Source organism: Periplaneta americana, chromosome 6 (assembly GCF_040183065.1).
Source record: "Periplaneta americana isolate PAMFEO1 chromosome 6, P.americana_PAMFEO1_priV1, whole genome shotgun sequence".
NCBI classification, from domain to species: Eukaryota; Metazoa; Arthropoda; class Insecta; order Blattodea; family Blattidae; genus Periplaneta; species Periplaneta americana.
In genome coordinates, this window is record NC_091122.1 from 79,555,728 (window position 1) to 79,567,980 (window position 12,253).

General features: G+C 32.4%; 1 protein-coding gene across 3 annotated transcripts in view; it reads left to right on the top strand.

Moving 5' to 3' along the window:
• stol (voltage-dependent calcium channel subunit stolid) overlaps positions 1–12,253 on the top strand; it is a 1,833,618-nt gene that overhangs the window by 1,598,717 nt on the left and 222,648 nt on the right. For all 3 annotated transcript variants that reach the window (XM_069828334.1, XM_069828336.1, XM_069828335.1), the window contains one exon: positions 6,539–6,632. In XM_069828334.1, coding sequence (XP_069684435.1) covers positions 6,539–6,632 — 94 coding nt within the window. The remainder of the gene's footprint in view (positions 1–6,538; positions 6,633–12,253) is intronic.

Below are 12,253 nucleotides of genomic sequence, written 5' to 3' on the forward strand. Positions count from 1 at the left end.
GCAGATACAATAATAATTATTATTATTCATATCGTTATAAAACGACAACAAAATACAAATGATGACTTGAATTTTATTCATATCTCTAAAGAACGATAACAAAATATAAATAACGCGATATCCATAAAGAACGATAACTGGATATAAATGATAATTTGAATATCATTTACATCGCTAAAGAACGATTAAAAAATAAAATGAAAACTTGAAGAAGGCCCGAACCCACAACCTTTGAATCATTAAACAAGCACTCTACCGCTGGTCTACGAGGCGCAAATATGGAACACTTTCATAGTTCCGGAACTGCTTGTACAAGCACATGCATCGTGTAACATCGCCGCGACCCGAAGTGGACTTTGAAAATATTCGCTCTTGACGAGTGCGGCCACTTTTTTTTTGACAACTGTACATAATTATGACATAAAATACACATATTACATTAAATGTATATGACAATAAAAATCGTATTTATATTAAAGATATAAGGTAAAATAGATATAATATATAGAAATAGATACACAATATATGAAATGCAGACTTATTACATACAGTACTTTCCCAGGACATATCACACACAGACTAAACTCTGTTTTAGATATTTATGTATTATGTTTAATTATTATATTTTGAAATGTATAATTTATTTTGTTGAGGTGATGAAAATAATTCACGAACTCTTTTTTATATTTATAAGTATTTTTATGAGAAAATAATCCATTTTTGTTCATTAATTATACAATTATATTACGTTAGACACTATTAATTGTAGACTATTGTCTAGAATCAGCAGTAGCTGTTTTTCAATCTTAACATGCAGAGTGGTTATTCACGCTTTGAAGCCGCAATCACAATGGAGAGGCACAATTTCTAGCGTGTAAGAAACACACTATCTGTAAGAAATTTAATGTACAGCGACATTACTATGTAGGCCTATATAATTCCTCAGACTACATGAACGTCACGGAAAATGATAGAATTTAAATGATTGGTGATTACGAAGAAATTATTAATTGAAACTAAAAGTAGCCCAAAAGTTTACTAAAAATATTTCAAATCTAACGAAAAGTTTTAACGTTGTGTTTTCAAAATATACAAATTTTACTGTGATTATTATATATTTGTTTAAATTCCATCTCACTCATAAGTTTGCAAAAGATATAATGTCAATTTTTGGGAACTCCACGAACAGTATTTTTTTTTTTTACAAACGAATCTCAACAAAACTAGGCAAAGACCACTTTCGACAGATTCTCGTATAGACTCCATTATGAGGAGAGTTTCCGTCAAGACTGACATTGGAAGAATTATTTCAGAGAACATTACAAGAATTTAAAAGATAGAAACTTTCACGAAAAAGGACAAACCTGGACGTTTATATGCATATGTCTGTGTGTGTAAAACAAAAGAGATTTGAATTAAGTTAGTTTTATTTTTTTTAAATTCGTCAATATGTAAGAATATTGAATAGTTATCATGATATAGCCTACTGCGCATTTATTCATGAATGGGCAATGTCATTCACAATACAGTGATATTTCTAATTGTTTGTGTTATGTTGTGAAATAATTTTTATTAATAATAATTATTGTCAAGTATACCTACAAAGAAATATTACTTAACGTGATTGTCGAAATATAAATTTCCTAAATAAATTATCCCAGTAGAGCTGTATATTGCCTAGTATTAAGTTTACATTACTGTAGTAACTTATTCCCTGCACAGCGTACACCCTTAACTGACACTTCTCTTACATTCACTCAAACCAGAGCGCTCGCAAAGTGCACTTTCATGGACAGCAATTGCCCGTGTCCTTGACTTGCCTGCCATAGACGCAAGATAAGCAGTGCTTACCGTCAAATAAATGTGAAATAAATTGAAAGTACAAAGTTCACAACAATATTTGTTTGAGAGTATAATTAATGTTTTGTCCAAAATTCATTTCATGTTAAAATATTGGATTTGGTCAGTCATACCCGATTGGAAATTTCTGCTTCTCTCCTCTTCGCCCGCCCTTCCTCCACGTTCTACATCAACCAAAGATTGAGAATGTTAGGTTCTTCGCTTCGGGATTGTTCGACATAGTCCCGCACATGCTATGTTTTCTGCCCAGAGTCGGTATTAGAGCATGTTTACAATATTTAGCGATGTGCATCAACCTCGGTTAAAAACGCAGTAACCTTTGGCTACGAAAACATAGTAGCAATAACCGTAATTAAAATGTAATTTCTGTTCACCATTTATAATCACCGATTTCCATATTGTCGACGGCATCGTTTTTGGTGCATGACCTCGATGTCATTGCCCAGTGGATGAGCCACTATTGTCCTATGTGAGCTGCATGAGTGAGTTGCGATAACGCACTCAGTCGTTGTTTATATGTTCACACCCGCCGCTCGTATCATCGTTGTTATAAAACGCACCACAGTACAGTTCGAGTGGATTAAGAGTGTCATAAATAACTTTTGTTCGTGATTAGTTATTTAAGCAACGATCACACAAGTGTCTTGATAGTCATTATATGGGAGTTACATACAACTGTTCTTCTACGTTCTGTAGTAAGGTTAGACAAAAATTAATTAATTCATTAAAAATTAAGTTAATGTTTAGATACACACTGTTTTATATTGACAATATGGAAGTATGAATATGGTTTTAGATAGTGGGAAACAAAACAGTGACGTTTGAGACAGTGGGAAACAAAATAATGCAATAATTTTGAGGGAAAAATTGTTCGGGGGCCGGGTAACGAATCCGGGACCTTTGGTTAAACGTACCAACGCTCTATCAACTGAGCTACCCGGGAGCTCTACCCGACACCGATCCAACTTTTCCCTCTATATCCACAGACCTCAAAGTGGACTGACAACCGTCAAGCAACCAACATTGAGTGCACACTAACTCTGTGTGACTTAAATTGTGGTTTTCTATTAACGAAGAGTGATATGTACTATGCAAATCAAGCTTTCAGGTATAACTCCCTGTAAGGTTGATTTGAATAATTTGAGAGAAAAATTGTTCCGGGGTCGGTTAGCGTTCCCTCAAAATTATTCAAATCAACTTTATAGGGAATTATACCTGAAAGCTTGATTTGCAAAATAATGCAAGTTATTTTTATTTCCATTTCCTGTAGGTATTTACGTTTCCGCGCCGTGGCGTCGTGGTCTAAGGCATCCTGCCTAGGACTCGCGTTACGGAATGCGCGCTGGTTCGAGTCCTCATGGGGGAAGAAATTTTCTCATGAAATTACGGCCAGTGTATAGGACCGGTGCCCATCCAGCATCGTTATGCACTTAGGGAGCTACGATAAGTAGCGAAATCCGGTTGCGAATGCCAACTATAATGGTTGGGGGGATCATTGTTCTAACCACACGATACCTCCATTCTGGTTGGATAATCGTCCATGTGGCATGTGGACGTGAGGCCAACAGCCGGCTGGTCGGTCTAGGCCCTTCACGGGCTGTAGCGCCACGAATTATTATTATTATTATTATTATTATTATTATTATTATTATTATTATTATAGGTAGGTACGAAAATAAATTAATAAAATTACATTTACTTGTAAGTTTTAACTTTTAACGTTAACTGAAATATACAAATTACTGAATAATGCCTCATTCAAGCAACTTAAATTGAGTTTACCACACTTTTTCAGTTTGATTAAAGCATTTAACCCAAACTGATTCCCATCCTCAGCACAGTCCATAGCCGCTTAGTTAATTTAGATAGATCAATTTGTGTGGCTGTTACATTAATTTCAACTATGTTTGTTTATTTATTGTAACCCGAGTGCTTTTTTTCTGACGAAACGCGCCTGAACGGCGTTCCAGTACTTTTTTGTTATGTTTTTCATCATGGAATCGAGAAATGTTCGAATTTCGCGCCGCCAATATATTATGAGGTTTCTTCCAAGTGAACTTCATCATCTACCTGCTAGTTAACACCATAAGAAACCTTATTAGAATTATTGTGCCTCCTTTGCTAACTTCAACCTTGACAAATATGTTAAATCTTGACAATTAATGTTTGAGGAGAAAAATTCGCTCCGACGCCGGGGATCGAACCCGGGTCCTTGGTTCTACGTAGCAAGCGCTCTGACCACTGAGATACGCCGAATTCAATCCACAGTACCGGATCGAATTCTCCTCCTTCATTGTTTCCCTTTATGGCCTGACTCCATGTTAGGCATATATTTTGACGACGTATATGTCCAGTGTCACTCAGCTGAGTGCGCTCCTAGTATAATGGCAGTTGACACTGGACATATACGTCAATATACATATGCCTAACATGGAGTCAGGCCATAAAGAGAAACATTGAAGCAGCAGAATTCGATCCGGTGCTGTGTATTGAATTCGGCGTAGCTCAGTGGTCAGAGCGCTTGGTACGTAGAACCAAGGACCGGGTTCGGACCCGTGTTCGATCCCCGGCGTCGGAGCGAATTTTTCTTCTCAAACATTAATTGTCAATAATACAGATATTATTCTGTGTGACAAATTAATAAATCTATAATATTGTTAAATCTTCTGCAACTGACCTCACACGGAAATATCATAAGATAAAATGAGGAATTAATACAGAAAGAATTGCTATGCTGTGGAAAATCTTCTAATACTTTGGATACCGGTATATAGCTTAGTAAATGTCTTTGCTGGAAATCAATTTATTATTTTGTTAACCCAAATTGAGTCAGTTTATACTAACATAGATATATTAGAATTTCTTCCCAAAATTTAATTAAAGGTCGATTTCACCGAATTTATTTAACTTTAACTGTTACTTAAAGTCTTCTTAATTGACACTTAAAGAGACAATACATTTCACCAAAACAAATTATTGGACTTTAAGCTTTCATTAAATTAGATTTAAGTTAATTAGTCAATATTTGGTCCTTTAAATAATTAATCCTTGCATTAACGAGGATAATTTTCATCAAGGCGACGACAATGCTGGACTTGATATTTGATTTCTTACCAATACGGGCCAGGATAATTTCCGAAAGAGAAGATTATTTTAATACCATGGAGGTAAAAGATTTGTAAATGCGGTTTAGGTTAAGCAAAATATAAGCATTGTAGCCTATATTTTGAACAGTACAGAAGGTGATATAGAATTTCCAACTGATAGTTAAGTACTTCGTAATTATTTATATGATACATTCATTGAAGAAACATTTAATCAAATTTTGGTTGCCTAAAATACGGCAATTAAAGTAATATGGATAACAAATGTATTGTATACGCCTACTATTACATTTGAAGGCATTGAAATAGCGTCAATCATGAAGTCTTTGCATTTTGATTGTTGCAAGATATTTCCTTGCATCTACTTTCATGTTATTCAGTTTTGTCTTCAATATTGCTGAAGACATTGAGATGAAGATTTTTGCATTAAAATCTCTTTCTCCTTATTTCCAATCTTTTCTTCTGAAGTCTGCCTATCCGTCTTTCAGTTTTCGATGATTTTAATATGTTTCGTTACCTCTGTATATGATGATTTATTGCCGTAACATAACAAATTAACTTACTATAAAAGTCGCTGATAACATTAACAAGGCAAATGGCCTTCGAAATTACTATTTTACTATGATTCCGAAGGCAGTAATGACTTAATTGGGAATTAAATTAATTTACTTTATTTTAAATAATAATTAGTTTGGAGAAATGCAAACGAATTGAATATGATTTAACTTCCGTATATAAGTTAAATTACAATTAGTTAATTGTGGATTAAGAACATATTGGTGAATTCGGCCTAAGATGTGAAATTAAATACTCGTTACTTAAGTTTTTAACATGATTATTCTGAATTCTGTTTAGGCCTTGAATTCCCTGTGCACTTGGCTGTAATCATCTCCCCGTCTGCTCCAATAAATTTTACACACAGTTCCACCACTCTTTTCTCTAGAAAAAGAACACTGAGTAACCCTATATTAAAATCTAACCCATTATCATTTGTTCAATTGTCCTATTATTTATCATTTATGTTTGAAGTGATTTATACATTTGAAGATTATTACTATTGTTCTTGTTGATTTGGTAAGGACGGACTTTTCCTACGTAACATAGAATGGAAACCTGCAAGTTTGGAGGCAGTGAGATGGTAACGCATTGCAAAACTTACATTACATAACGTTCGTAATGAAGCCACATGACATTCCAATTATGAGTAATGTTAATAAAAAACTAAATTGATCATGTAGTACACGTCCACACCTGTGGAGTAACGGTTAGCGCGTCCGGTAGCGAAACCAGGTGGCCCGGGTTCGATTCCCGGTCGGGGCAAGTTACCTTGTTGAGGTTTTTTCCGGGGTTTTCCCTCAACCCAATATGAGCAAATGCTGGGTAACTTTCGGTGCTGGACCCCGGGTTCATTTCACCGACATTATCACCTTCATCTCATTCAGACGCTAAATAACCTGAGATGTTGATAAAGCGTCGTAAAATAACCTACTAAAATAAAAAAATCATGTAGTACGATCATAGGTTGTTGACTTATTGTTCGTTTGTAGACTATACAAAATTGTTGGGGATTTCAGGTGACAAATCGCTGGTGCAGTCACTAGTGTTTGATGCGTTGGTGACAGAAGGCCTGGAGAGACATATGCCATCAACCCTGAAAGAAGACAAGAAGTAAGTAGACCACATGCATGGCGCTCGCTACTGCCTGCCTGTTGCTACCATCACCTTACACTCCACCTCCAGCACATCCTTGTCTTCACGTCCACCGTCTCTTTCCTCGTCCTGCACGAGTCAAATTAGCTACACTCTAAAGAATGGAGTTGTTATGATATTCACGACTGATGATGCACTTTCTTTTAGTTTGGTTTTGATATTTTTGAAAAATGGTCTCCAGCAAATTAAAATAAAAAATATAGATACACAGTTTTTTACATTATAACTTGTTCATTACAGGTTCGTACCTGAGTCAGCAATTGAAGGATAAGCCTTGACAATAAAAAGTTCCATACGTTTTGAATTCATATAGAACATAAGCTACAACATTGCTTTATTTTTAGAAGTGTATGAATTTAAGTTCTTGTTGTTGCCCAAAATGTTTTTAATCCTCTCTAACCAACAGATGTGGCTTTAGAAACATTTAAAAATATGTATCATATACGGTAAAGTATTTTATAATTACTGTATTTAAAACTCTTGTACCACTTTCAAAAGACGAACAAATTTCAAATTAAAAATTCATTTTGATAACAGTATAAGCAAAACAGTAAAAGAGTTTTAATCTTTTGAGTTTGTCATCATTTGATGCGAAAATTAAATGCCGATTAAATTAAATCTCATTTGAAATGAATATAATTTGTACATGAATAATCATATTAAGGAAATATTGCAAAAGTGAAAGACTACTTCCTGAAAGTTCTGAATTCAAGTGAATCCGAGCGCCTTAATATAATAAACATATAGATAGTCACATTTATAGACAAAGGATTCCATTGTTAAAATATATAACTGTTGGAGATCTAGAATATCGGACAGTAAATACAAGGAAATTGCTAAATGAGTACATTAAACACAAAATTATCTTTGTACACAGTTTTTTATATTAATTAATTACGAGTGCAATTCAATATTCACGCAAAAGAAAATAACCGAGCTCCACACAATCTAATAAATATTTTACATAGGTATAGATATATGCACTAAGAAACTCAAAATTTTCATGTTTGAATTACGGTACGGAAAATCTCACAATACTGTAAATTTAAATTACGTTTGTCATACTCGTAATTACCTTAAATACCTTCGAAATTCAATAATGAAATGAGAAGGTAAAGACTAGTTTTGAAGATGGAAATTCACATAAATACAAAAATCTTCCTTAGAGTAAAATCTTATCCTACATTTTAACCAATATTAATCCATACATGTATCTGTTATAGTTCGAATATCTGAAACAAAAACTGATGTTTTAGAAATATTTTACAAAATATAACAAAAATACATATTTCCTATAGTCTACTGTATAGGCCTACTTCATTTTAGTAGTATCATTACTTTCCCCCTTACAGAATATGGAATTCATCTTTAACACTAGGCTATGTTTTATTTAAATCTGCGCCTAATTCATTAAACTATACTATTCTTCATTCAGTCCGGTACTAGACTTCATTAGTCTGTTACGGTGAAGCAATTCTTCGTTTCCTTAAGAACTCTTACTTAAAAATCGGCGCGGGTGGCGCAGTCGGTAGAGTGCTGGCCTTCTATGCCCTAGATTGCGGGTTAGATCCCGGACCAGGTCAATGGCATTTAAGTGTGCTGAAATGCAACAGGCTTATGCCAGCAGAGTTATTGGCATGTAAAATAACTCCTGCGGGACAAAATTCCGGCACAACGGCGACACTGATATAATCTCGGCAGTTGCGAGCGTCGTTAAATAAAACATAATTTCCAATTTTTATTCTTAAATGTGTTTTGTATTACACATCAAAAGCTTGTTAAATCAAAGCTCTACATAGCAAAATTTGATCATAGTCATTTACCCTACTTTTTATCTCAGAATTAATTTATTCTTGAAATATTCATTTAAAATTCCAAAAGGTTTAAATAATCTTTTCTAGCGTAAGTATCAACATGTAAAATAATAAAGAGTCTATCACATCAGATGAAATATGCCTATGATATTCAATAAATTAGAAAAAAATGCTTTCGTTTGACTTTCAGTATTCCGAGAGATGAAATAATCAAATAATTATATTTTAAAAGTTTTCAAATAATAGCTCATCACATCCATCGATTACCGGTACTGATTTCCTAAATTAAATACAAGATAATATGATTCGTACAGACCTACACATACTTCCAGAGGAACTTAGTAACAAAATCCTACAATTGCACTGACTTTGGTAGAACCAAACATTTTTCAATTATGTACTTTCTATCACATTACTCCTAACATTCATAAAGCTCAGTCAGAGAGACATAAGGGTAAGTGTATACATATTTTCAACTATGAAATATATATACAGAATATACATTAAACATTTCAAATGCTTAAATGCAAAAGCAGGTTGTTGAACTTTAAATACTCCACTAATAATGTCAATTTATTGTATATATAGAGGAATATGTACCAAATGTGTAATCTTTGTCGAATAAATAATCAGTAAAAAACGAAATAATAAAACGCGCTAAAGGAGTCCCAATATAAATTATTACTGTTATTCGTTTCAAAGTCTGGTTGATGGAAAGGAAAAAATAAATATGTTTTGTTTTTGGAGAATTCATATTCTGAGTTTATATGCGTCTAAGTAAGACAAAGCAAAGAGAGAGAGAGAGATATTTGTTTCATTCATCTGTGACTTTATATAAATCCCTTAATGCTGTAAAATTTTTAAAAAGTTAGATTTCTCAAAGTATATTCATGTGTATAAATATTATAGGATGGAGTGAAAATTTTAAATTTTGAGTTAGATTATGTAATACCCGTCAAAAGTTGTGACTTATATAGTACTATTATTCTGTAAAATTTTAACCATTTTATATAATATCTTGAGGGCTCTACCAAGCTTTAAAGTAGTAGTATATATAAATCTTTGAACAAAAAACCGCTTCCTTAAATTCTTCAGTTATTACCCAGTTAATGATTTGATTAGTCTGATCACGTTCACTGTTGAGTCTGTTTGATGTTTGAATTTTTTTCATTTAACTATCACGGGTATATAAGAACCAATGGTTAATATTTATCATTATGGTTTTCATAACGTCAAATACAGGTTCTACTGTGGAAAAAATACAGTCTGCAACCGAGTTCGTGTCTCCGATCATTCAGCAGGAGCGATTTTATCTATCTTATTGCAAGACAAAATACAGATTTTATTACTGAAAAGAGTAAAGTTTAAAGATCCAACCGAATTATTCCAATTTACATACAAATAATTTTACAGCTACTTATTTACTGTACATATGAAAGAATCATATTTTGACAGCAGAAAAATAAAACACTGTGCCGAGGAAAAATTGAAATGCATTTAATCGGAGAGTAGTAAAAGAGGAATAAAGTATGAATTCAAACTAACCCAATATTCACTGGATCGTGAACTGAAAGCTGTTATCTATGCGATGCTGTAATTGAAAAGAGTGCCTATTTCTAGCATCCAAAAACTTGATAAAAACAATTATTAAAATATAATGGTTTTCACGCTTCTTAGTTCATACGTGTCATCTTTGTGGCTGCAATATTTTGTCTGGGCGTATGTAATATTTAACTTATCATAACTAACAACGACTGAGTATTAACATCATCTAGATTAAGCACGAATGGCTCGTGTTCTTCTGGGTGGCTAAAAAGCTGGACCTACATGAACTACGTCGCATGAAAAGGGATTTGGTTGTCAACATTTAAGGGAACTTGGTTTAAGAAGAATTTTATAGCTAGAAATTTAAAGGAATGTGCGATTCCATTTTTAATTTCAACACATGTGAATATTATGAGCTCATTGGCTAACAAGAAAATGTAATTGCAACACCACTTGAGAAACATATCAGACGAAAACATCACACACAGCCAGTTGAGAGATTTCTTGAAGTTTAGTTCCGTTACAGATCAAGAAACCTGAGATGGATTATAAAGATATAAATTGATTCCAGGGCAGTTTTACCGAGGTTTGAAATCAAAACAAAAGCAGAACAGAATGTACAAAAATATAAATACAGTATATTAAATGTAATTTATAATTTGATATTAATTTCGTTTTAATATCCAATTCATGTGAAGCAGAGGAGAAATATGATTTCCCCCTTAACTTTTATATAATTAATTAATTAAATTATGATTTCATTTGTAAACGTTTCTTTTAATATTATTTTAATTTTGTATTATTGTGAGAACTAAATTATATTTACAACACGTGCATGATTTATTATATATAATTATTAAATTAATTTATAACTCTAAAACATAATATATTAATACTTTTCGTTACACATTTCAAGCATTCATTTTTTGTGAAAGAGCGGAAAACCATATCTTTTCCCCTCATTCCTGTATAAGTAGTTGATAGTTTGTGATTATTTTTTGCTACTTTTTTCCTTTTTATGGGATTACGTTTTTATTATTTTGTGAATTAAAACATTATATAAAGATTGTGTATATTGGAGAATTATTGGTGAATAATTTACGGAATTTACCAAGAATTTCTAAAATATAAGATTCGGTAGAGGCCTGAAGATGTTAGTCATTCAGTAAATCAAAGCTGTTATATTAAAAAAATGTCTCTGTGAAACACAACTTTTTCGCCTATTAAAGTTTCCAAATCAAATAAAAGTTATAGTACCTATGTTTTCGCTCTACCCTAATTATCAATTATTTAAAATAGTTTGCTATGCACAAAAAACTGAACTTTAAACTACTCAATGGTTATTAAGCTGTATTTAAAATGTACTTTAATTTTATAAACATTTCATGAGTGAACGTGTATAATTTATTTCTGTTCCATTAATTATTTCATATCAAATAAATTATTATCTATTACAAATCATATGTACCCATAATGCTCTCTTATTATGTATTTTTTAATAGTTTTACCTTTCTTTAGATAAAGGTTATCGTAAAGTATGTTAATCTCAATTTATTGCTGCAAACATAAATAGGCCTATTTACTATTTGAAAATTAAAAATGACTTCTACAAAACAACGTCTGCCCTAGTAAACTATTATTTCTGTTTAAAGTCATTTTCAAGTTAAACGTGACTTCACATACAGTACTTATTTAATTATTATGATCTGATATGAATTATTTTGGTATGTAACTTCTTCCACAAGTTTCAACATAATACTTCATTACGTCATAATATGAGAGTATTTATGATTTAAATAGTCACAATGCACTGTTGCGTGATGAGACATGGTTACGATTTTTGCATTAAAGCAGTTGAAATGCGTAACAGAATTAACACCTTTCACAACAATTGACTAATGATAACAGATATCAAACAAGTAATAAATTATGAGTACCATTACAACAAGACAGATAACATTAACTATAAGGGGGTTATAAATATTCATCTTTATATTTAGATAACAAAAATAAAAATGTTATTAATGTTTTTACATATACTAAACAGTTTTAGTCACTGCACAAGTGGAGCATTCTTTAGCTTTTCTAACAATAATTAGTATTACCGGTAACTTAATTTTGTACTCTTAATATCGATACTTATCTATAAAACTCGAAGAGAGTAGGGTTATTACTTAAAATACACTTCTGTTTTGAAAGTAACTGTGAGAATGAATATAA